A 17,590-nucleotide genomic window follows, 5' to 3' on the forward strand; every position below is an offset into this window, starting at 1 on the left:
CTCCCGCCTTCCCTCCCTCCCTCCCGCCTTCCCTCCCTCCTTTCGTCCTCCCTCCCTTCTGTGCACCCAGTTTCGTCTCCTCCCTCCGCCTGACGCACTCTCCTCCTCTTCCTCCCCCAGTGCTCCAATGAGTCTGTGCTGGCGGCCACCTTCCACCCCACAGAGCCCACGCTGCTGATCACGTGCGGGAAATCCCACATCCACTTCTGGACCCTGGAGGGGGGCAGCCTGAGCAAAAGGCAGGGCATCTTCGAGGTAAGAGAGGGCAGAGGGGGGTCTGAATAGTTCTTTGTCCCCAGATGGAGGCGTCACCCCAACCACCCTTCTGTTTGGCCTTAGACTTGAGTTCAAATCCCACCATCACCCACCCTAATGCCAGAATGTTCATGATGTGCTCTTGGGCAACTCCAGAATGAAGCACACACGTGAAGCTGCCTTATACTGAACCGGACCCCCCTCGGTCCATCAAAGTCAGTCTTGCCTACTCAGACTGGCAGCCGCTCTCCAGGGTCTCAGGCAGAGAAGGGTCTTTCATGTCACCTCCTGCCTGGTCCTCTTTAAATTAGAGATGCCAGGGATTGAACCGGAGACGTTCTGCATGCCAAGCAGAGGTTCTGTCACTGAGCCAGAGTCCCACAATCTTCCTCTTGCCAGTTCCTTCACCAGTGTTGCAAGGCGGCAGAGAACAGCACTTGTTACTCCAATTTTACTCCACCTGGGAGGCTGCGGCTGCACCAAAATGCATACACATCACAGCCTTCAGAATCCATTTTGAACTCGCTTTATTTTTATTTTTGGTATTTTGCTGGCAAGAGGAAGATTGTGGGACTCTGGCTCAGCGATAGAACCTCTGCTTGGCATGCAGAACGTCTCCGGTTCAATCCCTGGCATCTCCAGTTTAAAGAGGACCAGGCAGTGGGGGATGGGAAAGACCCTTCTCTGCCTGAGACCCTGGAGAGCTGCTGCCAGTCTGAGTAGACAAGACTCACCCTGATGGACCAATACAGTAGAAGACAGCTTCATGTCCTCAAATTCAGGAGCGTTTTGCAGGTGTGTCAGAACAGATGAGAGTATTGAGCAGTTCAGTGCAGTTTGTCCCTTGATGATCTATTATTCTTCGCCCGAGAGAGATGCCCTCTTTAGCCCAGCTGTTCTGCCACGTGGAGGATCCCAGCTCTGTGCCGTTGCAGTTCCCGGCATTGCCATTTTCCCAGTGCGATGGCAGCGAGATGAGTGTTTTCTGCTCTCTCCACCTGCAAAAAGTCCACAATCCCGGAGGACTGGTTCTGCCGTGTTGACTAAAGGGGCAGCTCTGAATTCTGTCTGCGCTTGTCCTGTTTGCGACTCAGCTGGGATCCCCTTGTCTTCCAGGAACCTGAGCACTGGGCAGCTTTGGGGCGGGTGGCTTCGTCCCTGGCTACGGGGGCTCATCTCCTTGCATTCCTCCGCAGAAACACGAGAAGCCCAAGTACGTCCTATGTGTGGCTTTCACGGAGAACGGAGACACGGTGACCGGCGATTCTGGAGGGAATCTCTACATCTGGGGGAAAGGTGGGGCTTTGGGTGGAGGAGGAGCTGGGGAGGCGTTTGTGGTGGGGCAGGAGATGTTGAATCTGTCTCGCTGAGCAGCTGAAATGGTTGCTTCAGGACTGAATCAGTGATGGGTGTTGACTGAATGACTCAGCATGTCCTTTTTCCTTTATTCACGGACGTGAGAACCGGGCATGGGGTAGTGGTTATGAGTGTCAGATAGAGCTCTGGCAGGGATTGTCCTTGAAAGGGCAACTGCTGTGAGAGTCCCCTCAGCCCACCCACCTCACAGGGTATCTGTTGTGGCGGAGGAAGGGAAAGGAGATTGTGAGCCTCTCTGATTCAGAGAGAAGGACGGGGTATAAATCTGCAGTCTTCTTCTCAGCTCAGGAAAAATGCAAACTACATGTCTGCAGCAGCTCACAAAGTAGACCTCTTGCTCGTGAGACTCCACAGTTCAGCGGGAAGCATTGTTTGTGTGACAGGCACCCAATAACCAGGCCCGCCGACACCCGTTGGTGGCTTTTGCTGTCGGTTGGCTATCCACCTCGTGGCTTCCACTGTGGGAGAGAGATTCTTCCCGAGAGGAAGGTCAGCAGCACCCAAAGAGATGCTGCCATTTCTGCTCCGTTTAACAGCGGTGTCCTTTGCCTGGCAGGGGGGAACCGGATTTGCCACGCTGTGCCCGGTGCCCACGAAGGAGGCATTTTTGGCTTGTGCGTCCTGCGGAACGGGACCATTGTCACAGGAGGAGGCAGGGACCGGCGAGTGGTGCTCTGGGGACGGGACTACCAGAAGCTGCAAGAGAACGAGGTAATGGGTGGCAGAGGAGGACACACACACACACACACACACACACACACACACAAACGAAGCCGCCTGCCACCGACCCAGCCCTTCCATCCAGCAAGATCAGTATTGCCTACTCAGACTGGCAGCAGCTCTGCAGGGTGTCTCAGGCGGAGTGAGGTCTTCCACACCACCTCCTTCCTGCCTGGGCCCTTTCCACTGGAGATGCTGCCGGGGATCGAACCTGGGACCTTCTCGCCCTCCCTCGTACCAGTCTGGGGGGATGCCTGTCAACCTGCAAGGCTGAACTCCTGTGGAGCCAATCACAGCTCCGGAAAGGAGATGGGAACAGAGCAGGAAGCAGCTGGGCCCCTGTCTAGCATGGCTGGATTAGGGCCCTCCCCACAGAGCATTTTAGTTTCCATTGGCATCGGGGTGGGGGGAGGGGGTTGATGGCTGAGAGCTGCCCGCAGAGCCAGTTTGGGGTGAGCGGCAGGGGGAGGGGGCTGCAAATCCAGAGGGGGGGTCCAGCTTTCTCATCTGGAGGCTCCAAAGAGGGTGCACGAGCCAGATGTGCCCACTGAAAGGGTCGTCTTTCCTGGATCCGTTCAGCCTTTGCGGTTGTGTTTTTGACATGTGAAATAGTTTCATCTAGTGAGGGTTTTGTCTAATGCTTAATCATGGTATGAAGAGGCGACCGTAGCTTGAGAGCAAACCCCCATGGAGTTCCGTTGGACATCCTTTCTGCATATGAGCGTAAGGATCAAGCAACGGGTCTTTTTCCTGCTAAGGACATGATGTTAGTTCTAGCTTTGCAACATTAAATCGTAAAGGAGCAGGACTAACTAATACGTGGAATTGGTTGCCGGAGGATGTAGCGGAAGCCGCAATCGCAGACGGCTTGAAAGGGGGATTAGAGAGTTTCATGGAGCAGAAGTCAAGCAGAGGCGACCGAGGGGAGCCTCCATGTTCCGAGGCACTAATCCTCTGAACCCCAGAGACTAGAAGGTAACATCAGGGGAAGACCTCAAGCTCTCTCCCCCGTGCTTGGTCCTCCAGAGGAACTGGCTGGCCTCTGTGAGACGGGATGCTGGACTAGATGGACCCTCCCTGGTCTGACCCAGCAGGGCTCTTCTGAGGTTCCTCTCAGGGGAAGGCCTCGACCGCTCTGCCCTGTTGTTGTCCCTCCAGAGGAACTGGGTGGCCCCTGTGTGAGACAGGAGGATGGACTAGGTGGACCCTCCCTGGTCTGATCATGGGAAGGCCTCGGCCTCTCTGCCCTGTTGTTGTCCCTCCAGAAGAACTGGCTTGCCACTGTGTGAGACAGGAGGCTGGACTAGATGGACCCTCCCTGGTCTGATCCAGCAGGGCTCTTCTGATGTTCTTCTCAGGGGAAGGCCTCAGCCTCTCTGCCCTGTTGTTGTCCCTCCAGAGGAACTGGGTGGCCCCTGTGTGAGACAGGAGGATGGACTAGGTGGACCCTCCCTGGTCTGATCATGGGAAGGCCTCGGCCTCTCTGCCCTGTTCTTGGCCCTCCAGAAGAACTGGCTTGCCACTGTGTGAGACAGGAGGCTGGACTAGATGGACCCTCCCTGGTCTGATCCAGCAGGGCTCTTCTGATGTTCTTCTCAGGGGAAGGCCTCAGCCTCTCTGCCCTATTGTTGGCCCTCCAAAAAACAGGTTGGCCACTGTGTGAAACAGGAGACTGGACTAGATGGCCCCTCCCTGCTCTGACCCAGCAGGGCTCTTCTGATGTTCTTCTCAGGTGAAGGCCTCGACTGCTCTGCCCTGTTGTTGGCCCTCCAGAGGAATTGGCTGGCCACTGTGTGAAACAGGAGACTGGACTAGATGGCCCCTCCCTGCTCTGACCCAGCAGGGCTCTTCTGATGTTCTTCTCAGGGGAAGGCCTCGGCCTCTGTGCCCTGTTGTTGGCCCTCCAGAGGAACTGGGTGGCCACTGTGTGAGACAGAGGCTGGACTAGATGGAGCCTTCAGCAGGGCTCTTCTGACATCTGTATGACAAATTTACTGATATTTTGGATTGTCAAATACTGTCTGTTCCCCTCCATGCCCATTGCTGTTGCAAGCTGCAGCTTAAAGCCATATTCCAGATACTTTCAAATCAATGATTAACCACACTGAGCTGCTCTTTTCCCCTCCCGCCTGGCAGGTGCCCGAGGGTTTTGGGCCAGTGCGCACCATTGCGGAAGGAAAGGCAGACTCCCTCTTTGTGGGCACCACCCGGAACTCGGTGCTGCAGGGATCCTTGGCGACCGGCTTCACTCTGTTGGTGCAGGTAACTTGGGGGGCTTGAGGCAGGAGCGATTGTGGCGATCCGCCTCTGGGCTGCAGGATACGACACCTGGGGGTTGCAGGGCACCTCTGCTTGGGCAGGTAGACCACGGAGTCTTGAGAGCCAGTTTGGTGTAGTGGTTAAGTGTGTGGACTCCTATCTGGAAGAACCGGGTTTAATTTCCCACTCCTTCACTTGCACCTGCTAGCATGGCCTTGGGTCAGTCATAGCTCTTGCAGGATTTGTCCTTGAAAGGGCAGCTTCTGTCAGAGCTCTCAGTCCCACCCACCTCACAGGGTTTCTGTTGTCCTTGAAAGGGCAGCTTCTGTCAGAGCTCTCTCAGTCCCACCCACCTCACAGGGTTTCTATTGGGGGTGAAGATATAGATTGTGAGCCGCTCTGAGTCTCTGATTCAGAGAGAAGGGGGGGGTATAAATCAGTTTGGTGTAGTGGTTAAGTGCGTGGACTCTTATCTGGGAGAACCAGGTTTGATTCCCCACTCCTCCACTTGCAGCTGCTGGAATGGCCTTGGGTCAGCCACAGCACTCACAGGTGTTGTCCTTGAAAGGGCAGCTTCTGTCAGAGCTCTCTCAGTCGCACCCACCTCACAGGGTGTCTGTTGTGGGGGGAGAAGATAGAGGAGTTTGTGAGCCGCTCTGAGTCTCTGATTCAGGGAGAAGGGAGCGGTATAAATCTGCAATTCTGTTCTTCTTTTTCTTGTCTCCCTTTGGCCAGGGACATACGGAGGAGCTGTGGGGCCTGGCCACCCACCCAAGCTTGGACCAGTTCGTGACCTGCGGGCAAGACAAGCAGGTCCACCTGTGGAGCGTGGCCACTCACCAGCCCCTGTGGAGCAAGGGGATTGAGGTAAGCGGGGGGGGGAGGTGGGGTGTATGGACCGGGGCAGGAAGCTGGGGGTGGGACCAGTTCTTGTGTCCCAGTGAGGTTGGTGACCTCTCCTGGCTTGCTGGTCAGTTGCTGTTGTGTGCACTTCTGTTTCCCTCTCCCTTCAGGACGCCGCTCGTTCAGCCGGTTTCCACCCCAGTGGCTCCGTGGTGGTGGTGGGCACTGTAACGGGCAGGTAAGCTGGCCGCTTGAGAACTACGGAGATCGTCGTGGTCCTTGTATAGTGCGGAGGAGGGAGACCGGAGAGCCAACTGTGGTCTCCTCTTGCGGGCTGGTGTCCTGTGCCTCCTGGTGGCTCAGCTGGGTGTGTGTGTGTGGGGGGGGGGATCAGAGTGATGCCCCTCCCTATTAAAAGCCAGACTCCTTCAATGCACAGCCTGGCCAAATAGCCAGGTCTCTTCCTTAGGCTGTCTTGCAGGTTCCTTCCTTCCTTCCTTCCTTCCTTCCTTCCTTCCTTCCTTCCTTCCTTCCTTCCTTCCTTCCTTCCTTCCTTCCTTCCTTCCTTAAAAAAAATTTCGTGTTTGTGTGTGCACCTGGGACTCATGGCGACCGATGGAAACAGGGCCCTGCTTGGAGGCCTGGACAATATTCAGAGAGGTGGCTGAATAAAGCCTGTCCCTATCCTCTAGTCTGGGTATTCCCAGGAGGTCTCCCATCCGAGCCCTTGCCGGTGTTGACCCGGCTTCGCTTCTGAGAAGTGATGAGATTCGGCTTGCCTGGGCTGCCCAAGTTAGGCCTGTGGACACCTCTGGAATTCTGAGACGGGGCGGTGGGTGCAGTCACAAAATGGCCACCCCAGGAGGCGGAGCCAGCGACTTAGCTTCCCTTCAGTCCCCCAGCAGAGACCTTTGTGCTGTGACGGCAGCTGCGGCCCAAGTGACACTTTTAAAAACCTGCAGTCTCTGCTGGGCCGCAGCTGCCCCGGCTCCCCCTGCTGTCTGTCTGAACACACTTGGTGGACACCAGGAAAGCTGTTGGCAGGTGCCAGGGCGCCCTTGGGTGCCTCCTTGGGTGCCCTGGCTGCTCTGTAGCTTCCACTGTCTTTTCTTGCCATCCATCCAACTGAGGTGGTCCCTTGTCCCCCTCCTGGTAGGGCCGCACACACAGAGGCGTTCCAGCTGCTGTTCCCTGTAATGTACTCCCCCAAATATTCCCTTGCCCCCCTTTTGCAGCGTGGCTCCCCAGCATGCAAAAAGAAGATGATACTGGATTTATATCCCACCCTCCACTTCGAAGAGTCTCAGAGCGGCTCACAATCTCCTTTCCCTTCCTCCCCCACAACAGACACCCTGTGAGGTAGTGAAGATATTGGATTTATATCCCGCACTCCACTCCGAAGACTCTCAGAGCGGCTCACAATCTCCTTTCCCTTCCTCCCCCACAACAGACACCCTGTGAGGTAGATGAAGATATTGGATTTATATCCCGCCCTCCACTCCGAAGTCTCAGAGCGGCTCACAATCTCCTTTCCCTTCCTCCCCCACAACAGACACCCTGTGAGGTAGAAGAAGATATTGGATTTATATCCCACCCTCCACTCCGAAGAGTCTCAAAGCGGCTCACAGTCTCCTTTCCCTTCCTCCCCCACAGCAGACACTCTGTGAGGTAGATGAAGATATTGGATTTATATCCCGCCCTCCACTCCGAAGAGTCTCAGAGCGGCTCACAATCTCCTTTCCCTTCCTCCCCCACAACAGACAGCCTGTGAGGTAGAAGAAGATATTGGATTTATATCCCGCCCTCCACTCCGAAGTCTCAGAGCGGCTCACAATCTCTTTTCCCTTCCTCCCCCACAACAGACACCCTGTGAGGTAGAAGAAGATATTGGATTTATATCCCACCCTCCACTCCGAAGAGTCTCAGAGCGGCTCACAGTCTCCTTTCCCTTCCTCCCCCACAACAGACCCCCTGTGAGGTAGATGAAGATAATGGATTTATATCCCGCCCTCCACTCCGAAGAGTCTCAGAGCGGCTCACAGTCTCCTTTCCCTTCCTCCCCCACAACAGACACCCTGTGAGGTAGATGAAGATAATGGATTTATATCCCGCCCTCCACTCCGAAGAGTCTCAGAGCGGCTCACAATCTCCTTTCCCTTCCTCCCCCACAACAGACACCCTGTGAGGGAGATGAAGATATTGGATTTATATCCCGCCCTCCACTCCAAAGAGTCTCAGAGCGGCTCACAATCTCCTTTCCCTTCCTCCCCCACAGCAGACACCCTGTGAGGGAGATGAAGATATTGGATTTATATCCCGCCCTCCACTCCAAAGAGTCTCAGAGCGGCTCACAATCTCCTTTCCCTTCCTCCCCCACAACAGACACCCTGTGAGGTAGATGAAGATATTGGATTTATATCCCGCCCTCCACTCCGAAGAGTCTCAGAGCGGCTCACAATCTCCTTTCCCTTCCACCCCCACAACAGACACCCTGTGAGGTAGATGAAGATATTGGATTTATATCCCGCCCTCCACTCCAAAGAGTCTCAGAGCGGCTCACAATCTCCTTTCCCTTCCTCCCCCACAACAGACACCCTGTGTGGTAGATGAAGATATTGGATTTATATCCCGCCCTCCACTCCGAAGAGTCTCAGAGCGGCTCACAATCTCCTTTCCCTTCCACCCCCACAACAGACACCTTGTGAGGTAGATGAAGATATTGGATTTATATCCCGCCCTCCACTCCGAAGAGTCTCAGAGCGGCTCACAATCTCCTTTCCCTTCCTCCCCCACAACAGACACCCTGTGAGGTAGATGAAGATATTGGATTTATATCCCGCCCTCCACTCCGAAGAGTCTCAGAGCGGCTCACAATCTCCTTTCCCTTCCTCCCCCACAACAGACACCCTGTGAGGTAGATGAAGATATTGGATTTATATCCCGCCCTCCACTCCGAATAGTCGCACAGCAGCTCACAATCTCCTTTCCCTTCCTCCCCCACAACAGACACCCTGTGAGGCAGGTGGGGCTGAGAGAGCTCTTCCAGAAGCTGTCCTTTCAAAGACAGAGTCTCAGAGCAGCTTACAATCTCCTTTACTTTTCTCCCCCACAACAGACAACCTGTGAGGTGGGTGGGGCTGAGAGGGCTCTCCCAGCAGCTGCCCTTTCAATTGACGCAGAGTGGTAAAGCAGCAGTACTGCAGTACTGTGGTCTGAATTCTCTGCTCACGACATGATTTCGAATCCGGCAGAAGCTGGATTCAGGTAGCCGGCCCAAGGTTGACTCAGCCTTCCATCCTTCTGAGGTTGTTCAAATGGTCCCCAGCTTGCTGGGGGGAAAGCGTAGATGACTGGGGAAGGCAATGGCAAAACCACCCTGTAAAAAGTCTGCCGTGAAAACATTGTGAAAGCGACGTCACCCCAGAGTGGGAAACGACTGGTTCTTGCACAGGGGACCTTTCCTTTCCCTTTCCCTTATTGTTTTTATTGTTGATTGTTTTTCTGATGTCACCTGCCCGGAGCCAGTCCTACAGGAAAGGCAGGCTAAGAATCAAATCAAAATAAAATAAAATGTCCCTCTCCTCTGCCCAGGTGGCTGGTGCTGGACACAGAGACCCGAGACCTGGTGACCATCCACACCGACGGAGGGGAGCAGATCTCTGTTGTCAGCTTCTCCCCAGGTAGGAGGGGCAAGGCCCGGAGAGGCGGTCCCAAAGAACTGGAGGGGGGGGGCTAATGGGGCTGGACTCAGCAGGGTCTCTTGGTGGCAGCCGTTTGGTGGTCCTGTTGGTGTTTCTGTAAGAGGCTTTCAGCTGGAGAAGAAGCGCCGGGAGGTCGGAGATATTTCAAAACAGGAGGGCTTGTTTGTGTTACCAGTTGTGTCCCCCGATGCCTGAGGGCTGCAAGGCCTCTGGGAGCTGCTGTTGTTGTTTCTGTTTAAGTCATTTCCACTTAATGGATGGCCCCATCGGCTAATGCATACATTTAAATCAATAAAGCCAGTTACATTAGGGGGCAGGGAGGAGGAGGAGAAGACTGCAGATTTATACCCCGCCCTTCTCTCTGAATCAGAGACTCAGAGCAGCTCACAATCTCCTAGATCTTCTCCCCCCACAACAGACACCCTGTGAGGTGGGTGGGGCTGAGAGAGCTCTGACAGAAGCTTGCATTTCAAGGACAACTCGTACAAGAGCTATGGCTGACCCCAGGCCATTCCAGCAGCTGGAAGTGGAGGAGTGGGGAATCAAGGAAGAAGGCGGCTGCAGATTTATACCCCGACCTTCTCTCTGAATCAGAGACTCAGAACGGCTTACAGTCTCCTATATCTTCTCCCCGCCACAACAGACACCCTGTGAGTTGGGTGGGGCTGAGAGGGCTCTCACAGCAGCTGCCCTTTCAAGGACAACTCCTACGAGAGCTATGGCTGACCCAAGGCCATTTCAGCAGCTGCAAATGGAGGAGTGGGGAATCAAAGAAGACGACGACTGCAGATTTATACCCCGCCCTTCTCTTTGAATCAGAGACTCAGAGCGGCTTACAATCTCCTTTTCCTTCCTCCCCCACGACAGACACCCTGTGAGGTGGGTGGGGCTGAGAGGGCTCTCCCAGAAGCTCCCCTTTCAAGAACAACTCCTGCAACAACAATGGCTGACCCAAGGCCATTGGGAGAAAGGTGCCAGCATGGCAACTGTCACTGTTCTTATGAAAAAGCAGAACTTCTCTGCCTTACAGGCCCTGCGAAACTGTAAAGATCCCTCAGGGCCCTTCTGGCAGAGCGTTCCGCCAAGTCAAGGACAGCCAGACCTATTTAGGGCCGGAGATCACCAGCAGGTTCCAGCCTGTGGGGTGTAACACCCTTCCATGAACATAATGGAGAAGGCAGTCCTGTAGGTACGTTGGTCCCAGACCACTTCAGACCTTGAAGGTCATAACCAGAACCTTGAATCTGGCCTGGTATTCAACCGGAAGCCAGTGCTGTCTCCTCCTACCAAGTGGGCTCTAAAGACCAAAGGCAGCGGGATTGAAATCGGAGAACCTGCTGTCTCCGAGCACACAGACAAACACAATGAAATATTTTGTATTTCTCCTGTGCGATTGAGGGAACTGTTTATTTACTTCACTCATCCCCTGCCGTTCTCCCCTAAGGAGGACCCAAAGAGTCTTACAACCTCCTCCTCTCCTCTGTTTTATCCTCACAAGGTAGGTTAGGCTGAAAGCGTGTGACTGGCCGAGGGTCACCCAGCAGGCTTCCACGGCGCAAGTGAGGATTCGAACCTGGTTCTCCCAGATACAAGTCTGACGCTCTAACCGCCGCTCCACACAGCTGTCCCCTCCCGATGCCTGACTCTGCCTTTGTGCCTTGCAGATGGAAAATACTTGGCCTTGGGCTCCCACGATAACTTCGTCTACATCTACGCCGTCTCGGAGGGGGGCAGGAAATACGGCCGCGTCGGCAGGTGCTCGGTGAGTGGAGGGGCAACCGGAGATGTTCTTTGTGTTGCGCTTGGAGAATAAGCCTCTGGACAGAATCTCTTGGGGTGGGGGGGGGTCACCCTTACTAGAGTCACTAGCAGCTGCTTGGGGGGGGGCTCTTTCTGCCAACCCCTCCCTTTGAAAGCAGAGTCCTGGTGTCATGCACCTCGTGGCCAGAAGAGGGTACTGCTGCACAGGAATAGATGCAGTCCAGGACACACAAAGCTGCCTTCTACTGAATCAGACCTTTGGTTATTGTCCGCTCAGACTGGCAGCAGCTCTCCAGGGTCTCAGGCTGAGGTCTTTCCCCATCCCCTCCTGCCTGGGCCTTTTTAAACTGGAGTTGCCAGGAATTGAACCTGGGACCTTCTGCATGCCAAGCAGAGGCTCTTCAAGAAGATGGTGATTTTGGATTTATATCCCGCCCTATACTCTGAGTCTCAGAGTGGTCACAATCCCCTCTACCTTCTCCCCCCACCCCCAACAAACACCCTGTGAGGTAGGTGGGGCAGAGAGTGCTTTTTACAGCACCTTTCAAGGGCAGCTTCTATGAAAGCTATGGCTGACCCAAGGCCATCCCAGCAGCTGCAAGTGGAGGAGGGGGGAATCAAACCCGGTTCTCCCAGATAAGAGAGCTCTGGCTGACCCAAGGCCATTCCAGCAGGTGCAAGTGGAGGAGGGGGGAATCAAACCCGGTTCTCCCAGATAAGAGAGCTCTGGCTGACCCAAGGCCATTCCAGCAGGTGCAAGTGGAGGAGGGGAGAATCAAACCCGGTTCTCCCAGATAAGAGAGCTCTTGCTGACCCAAGGCTGTTCCAGCAGGTGCAAGTGGAGGAGGGGGGAATCAAACCCGGTTCTCCCAGATAAGAGTCCGCACACTTCACCACTACACCAAACTGACTCTCAACTGTGCCGGGAGCCCTTTCCTCTTTGGGGGGCTGTGCAGCAAAGTCCTGGGGTGGATATTGCAACAAGCCTTCTCATTCTTTGAAAAGCATTTCCTCTCCCCGCACCCCGCTCCATTTCCACAGCAGCTAGAGCTCTGCGCCACTCCTTAACAAACCAATTTCTTGGGTTTCATTTGGCCCTGGAATACGTGGCCTAAATTATAGTATCTTTTGGTGAGGAGGAACCAAGCGATCTTTCCTTTCCAGATTTTTATTCATTTGATCTTCTTCCTTTTTTGGCTCCAGGGTCACTCCAGTTTTATCACCCACCTCGACTGGGCCTTCGACAGCAGCTATTTGGTGACCAATTCTGGGGACTACGAAATCCTGTACTGTGAGTGAAGAGCCAGAGTCGGAGGGGAGGGGGCTTGTCTTGGGAGGAGGAAGTACAGGCAGGCAGGATGGCTGGGTCTCTCTTCCCATCTCTCCCCTCCCCTTCAAGGGCTGTTACTGTGGTCGTTTACCGTCCTCAGACTCCCGTCTCTGGGGTTAGTTCTCATGTGCTTCCGATTGGATCAGGACAGAAGCAGGTTGAAATGAGAGCGAGGGCCATCCTGCCAAAATGGGGGGGAACTTGAGTTGCACATCCCGATGCCACACGGGGCATAGATGCCACAAGGCACATAGGCACAGCGGCAGTAACTAGGCAGAGCCTGTTGTTACCCAGAAGTCGGGATTGTTCTTCTGAGAGGATGACCCCTCCGGACAGAAGAACGTAAGAGAAGCCATGTTGGATCAGTCCGACGCTCTGTATCACACAGTGGCCAAAAAAAACCAGGTGCCCTCAGGAGGTCTGCCAGTGGGGCCAGGGCACTAGAAGACCTCCCACTGTGCCCCCCCCCCCCCAAGCACCAAGAATACAGAGCATCACTGCCCCAGACATAAGGACATAAGAGAAGCCCTGTTGGATCAGGCCAACGTCCCATCCAGTCCAACACTCTGTGTCACTCAGTGGCCAAAAAAACCAGGTGCCCTCAGGAGGTCCATCATTGGGGCCAGGACACTAGAAGCCCTCCCACTGTTGCTCCCCCCCCCAAGCACCAAGAATACAGAGTATCACTGCCCCAGACAGAGAGTTCCAACAATACGCTGTGGCTAGTAGCCACTGATGGACCTCTGCTCCAGATGCTTATCCATTCCCCTCTTGAAGCTGGCTATGCTTGCAGCTGCCACCACCTCCTGTGGCAGTGAATTCCACAAGTTCATCACCCTTTGGGGGAAGAAGGACTTCCTTTTATCCGTTCTAACCCGACTGCTCGGCAATTTCATGGAGTGCCCACAAGTCCACAATGTCCACAAGCATGAGCTGATCTCTGCAGAGGAGCTGTCAAATCTGAAGGCCTCCTGGGTGTGGCTCTTTAATCGGCCATCTATTTGGGCCGCACCTCCGCTGCTGGAGAGTTTTGGTCAGCCAGTCTCTCTGCTGCAGATTCAGTGTGCGTCGTGCTGCCAGGCCGAACAGCCTGCTGCCGTTCCCTGTGGGCTCCGTTCTGGGGAGGAGGGTAGCCTAACAGTTATGCCCCCCACCAAAAATGCACAGTTTCCCATGTTTAGCCTCCATCTCTCCTGGCGTCCGCACAGCATGAAGCCCACACGTGGGGCACGTTTGCCTGTGCGCTGTGGTATTTATTTATTACTTTAAATTTCTATCCCGCCCTCTCCGCAAGCAGACTCAGGGCAGCTAACAACATTCATATTTACAAGTTAACACTAATAAAACATAGTTACAATTTAAAACCACACACACATATATTGGCCACTCTGTGGCACAGAGTGTTGGACTGGATGGGCCATTGGCCTGATCCAACATGGCTTCTCTTATGCTCTTATGTGGTGCTGTGCCACTGCAATATAAGCGAGTTCTTCTTTTCTGATGATGATCATATAGTAACTCTATAATGATGTGGGGTGGCAGTTCTGAAATGGCTGAGCAGTCAGGTTAAAACGGATAAAAGGAAGTACTTCTTCACCCAAAGGGTGATTAACATGTGGAATTCACTGCCACAGGAGGTGGTGGCGGCCACAAGCATAAGCAGCTTCAAGAGGGGATTGGATAAAAATATGGAGCAGAGGTCCATCAGTGGCTATTAGCCACAATATATATATGTGTGTGTGTGTGTGTGTGTGTGTGTACACACACATATATTGGCCACTGTGTAACCCAGAGTGTTGGACTGGATGGGCCATTGGCCCGATCCATCATGGCTTCTCTTATGTTCTCTCCCAGTTAGATATCAAAGGCCTGTTGGAACAATTTGGTCTTACAGGCCCTGCGGAAAGTAGAAAGATCTTGCAGGGCCCTTATGGAGCATTCCACAGTTCTGGTGCTGCCACCGAGAAGGCCCTAGCCCGTGTCAAACACAACCTAGCCTCCTTTGGTCCAGGGATGGACAGTAGATTTCTTTGTCCCTGGTACAGAGGCTCTCTCTCTCATCTCTCATCTCCAGGGGACCCATCCAATTGCCGGCAAGTCACCAGCGCCGAAGCCGTGCGGAATGTTGAGTGGGCCACGGCCACGTGTGTGCTGGGCTTTGGGGTTTTTGGTGAGTGGCGGGAGAGGGGCCGGGAGGGGAGGGGTGTGGGTTCCTCTGCCAGAAAGGGGGCGGGGACAGGAGGCGACAGGGAATCCCATATCCGTGGGGCTTCTTGCCACGGCTGGAGGCTTTGAGAAGAAGATGATGATATTGGATTTATATCCCGCCCTCCACTCCGAAGAGTCTCAGAGCGGCTCACAATCTCCTTTCCCTTCCTCCCCCACAACAGACACCCTGTGAGGTGGGTGGGGCTGAGAGGGCTCTCATAGCAGCTGCCCTTTCAAGGACAACTCTGCCAGAGCTATGGCTGACCAAAGGCCATTCCAGCAGCTGCAAGTGCAGGAGTGGGGAATCAAACCCTGTTCTCCCAGATAAGAGAGCTATGGCTGACCCAAGGCCATTCCAGCAGGTGCAAGTGGAGGAGTGGGGAATCAAACCTGGTTCTCCCAGATAAGAGAGCTCTGGCTGACCCAAGGCCATTCCAGCAGCTGCAAGTGGAGGAGTGGGGAATCAAACCTGGTTCTCCCAGATAAGAGAGCTCTGGCTGACCCAAGGCCATTCCAGCAGCTGCAAGTGAAGGAGTGGGGAATCAAACCCGGTTCTCCCAGATATGAGAGCTCTGGCTGACCCAAGGCCATTCCAGCAGCTGCAAGTGGAGGAGTGGGGAATCAAACCCGGTTCTCCCAAATAAGAGTCTGCACGCTTCACCACGACACCAAACTGACTCTTCAGCAACAGGCAAAGCTGCAGCACGTCCTGAGCTACTTCCAGGCAGTGGTCGTCCTCAGCTGGGAACAAGGACCCTCCCTTTGCTCAGAATCCTGTGCTGGAAGGGAGCAGGAGGATGCCGCTCTCCACAGCAGGTGGGCCAAACCCGAAGCTGGGCGCCAAGGTTCCGTTTGGCACTGGTTGGGTCACTCCGTCTTCCTCCCTTGCAGGGATCTGGCCGGAGGGGGCCGACGGCACCGACATCAACGCAGTGTGCCGCTCCCACGACGGGAAGCTCCTGGCGTCTGCTGACGACTTTGGCAAAGTGCACTTGTTCTCCTACCCCTGCTGCCAGCCTCGGGTGAGCCCGCCTTCTCCTCCCCTCAGGGCAGCCTCCCGTTTGCCCCTGCCCACTTGGGTCCCAGTCCTCTTCCCCCCACACACACACACCCCGCCTTCAGGCCGGCAGGTGTCGCTCATCCCAGCAGGGCAGGAGGAGGAAAGGAGGGCTAGAAGAGGGCTGGGCCTTTGCTTCCTGGAGAGCCCTGCAAACTGGGGGGGTCTCCTGTCTGGAGGGGGAAGGGGCGGGCCACTGGGCATGAGCAGAGGGTCCCATCGCAGGGCCCCCATGCTAAAGCTCTTGGCGCCTGGAGGGGAGGCCCCCTGGGAAGAAGAAGAAGAAGATGACATTGGATTTGTATCCCGCCCTCCACTCAGAGTGGCTCACAATCTCCTTTTATCTTCCTTCCGCACAACAGACACCCTGTGAGGTGGGTGGGGCTGAGAGAGCTCTCACAGCAGCTGCCCTTTCAAGGACAACTCCTACGAGAGCTATGGCTGACTCAAAGCCATTCCAGCAGGTGCAAGTGGAGGAGTGGGGAATCAAACCCAGTTCTCCCACACAAGAGTTCGCACACTTAACCACTGCACCAAACTGGCTCTCCCTTTACCTTCCCCCCCCCCCCACCAGACACCCTGTGAGGTGGGAGGGACTGAGAGAGCTGTGACAGAAACTGCCCTTTCAAGGACAACTCCTATGAAAGCTATGGCTAACCCAAGGCCATTCCAGCAGTTGCATGTGAAGGAGTGGGGGAATCAAACCCGGTTCTCCCAGATAAGAGTCCGCGCACTTCACCACTACACCAAACTGGCTCTCCCGCCGGTTTGAGGCAGGATTGAGATGTCATAAGCTGGGGTCTCCAAACTGTGTGAGTGGGTGGGCACATTTGGGGTTCTGGCACAGGGTTTGGGTGGGGGGGGCCATGACCACACAGGGGTTGCTGCGAGAGGCGGAGTCACACACACCCCGCCCCCCGAGGCAAAGCCCAAGGGCAGAGGGGGAGGATAATTTAAACAAAACGCTGGGGAACAAAATCAGCCCAGCCCTCTCGGGGCAGGGCAGCGGATGCCGAAATGCCATCATTTCGATTTGCCCAGGCGATCAGATCGTCAGTAGCCAATCAGAAGCCCTGCTGGGTGAAGGTTCTCCCTGGCCCTGCCCACTTTTAAAAAAAACCTTGGCCCCGAAAGGTGTCAGTAGACGCCAGGCTGCCCACGGGCTCCGTGTCGCAGAGCCCTGCTGTAGGCCAGGTAGGGGAGGAAGGGGCTGGCCTCCCTGCCTTGGCCTGACCCCCGCGGTCTTCCTCTCCCCACAGGGCCCGAGCCACACCTACAGCGGGCACAGCAGCCACGTCACCAACGTAGCCTTCCTCCACGATGACAGCTTGCTCTTCTCCACGGGAGGGACGGACACCAGCGTTCTCCAGTGGCGACTTGTCTAGGGGGTGCTGTGGGGAGGGAGGGGGGAGCACTCAGCAAAAGGGAATGTCGCTTTCCGAGGGGGAAGGGCGGGGGGTGGGCTGGGCCGGTGGGCTTGGATCCTGTGAAACACTTTAAGGGGGGGTGTCAAGAGATTAATAGACCCTCCCCCACGTGGGGGGAAGGAAGGGGTTCGAATTACTGAGCGGTGGGGGAAGGAAAAAAAGGAAGCGGAAAGAAGAGACGGAAGAGCTATATTTTACGGAAATCTCTATATGAAGAATGAGAATATTTATCCAGAGCTATCTATCTATAGATCTATATTTAAAGGCTCGCGGTTGCACAGGCTGAGAACGTGACTGCTGTAGAGGACGGGAGGGAGGGGAAGTGAATGGAGAGGTGGCCCCCTCTTCCTCGCCTTTAACTCAGGGGAAAAGCTGCTGTTGTTGAATGTCTCAGATAGGGATTGTTGGAGCTGGGAGCCAGTTGGGAAATGCACCAGCTGGAATCTGTACTCACCTGCACTCGTGAACACACACACACACACACTGAGTTGCCTTAAGCTGAATCCGTATACCATCTCGGTCAATATTATCTACTCAAGCTTGCAGCAGCTCTCCAGGGTCTCAGGCTGAGGTCTTTCCCATCACCTCCTGCCTGGTCCTTTTTAACCGGAGATGCCGGGGATTGAACCGGGGACCTTCTGCGTGCCAAGCA

The 17,590-nt window shown here is 55.0% G+C and overlaps 1 protein-coding gene across 2 annotated transcripts in view; it reads left to right on the forward strand.

Moving 5' to 3' along the window:
- The window catches only part of LOC132586222 (echinoderm microtubule-associated protein-like 2), a 47,635-nt gene extending 30,739 nt beyond the window's left edge, over positions 1–16,896 (forward strand). For both annotated transcript variants that reach the window (XM_060258220.1, XM_060258221.1), the window contains 12 exons: positions 121–255; positions 1,452–1,551; positions 2,189–2,343; positions 4,489–4,614; positions 5,347–5,478; positions 5,625–5,692; positions 9,046–9,134; positions 10,820–10,917; positions 12,120–12,207; positions 14,321–14,416; positions 15,346–15,476; positions 16,771–16,896. In XM_060258220.1, the coding sequence (XP_060114203.1) occupies positions 121–255; positions 1,452–1,551; positions 2,189–2,343; positions 4,489–4,614; positions 5,347–5,478; positions 5,625–5,692; positions 9,046–9,134; positions 10,820–10,917; positions 12,120–12,207; positions 14,321–14,416; positions 15,346–15,476; positions 16,771–16,896 (1,344 nt within the window). The remainder of the gene's footprint in view (positions 1–120; positions 256–1,451; positions 1,552–2,188; positions 2,344–4,488; positions 4,615–5,346; positions 5,479–5,624; positions 5,693–9,045; positions 9,135–10,819; positions 10,918–12,119; positions 12,208–14,320; positions 14,417–15,345; positions 15,477–16,770) is intronic.
- The last annotated feature ends 694 nt before the right edge of the window (positions 16,897–17,590 follow it).

This window comes from Heteronotia binoei, chromosome 17 (assembly GCF_032191835.1).
Source record: "Heteronotia binoei isolate CCM8104 ecotype False Entrance Well chromosome 17, APGP_CSIRO_Hbin_v1, whole genome shotgun sequence".
Lineage (NCBI taxonomy): Eukaryota > Metazoa > Chordata > Lepidosauria > Squamata > Gekkonidae > Heteronotia > Heteronotia binoei.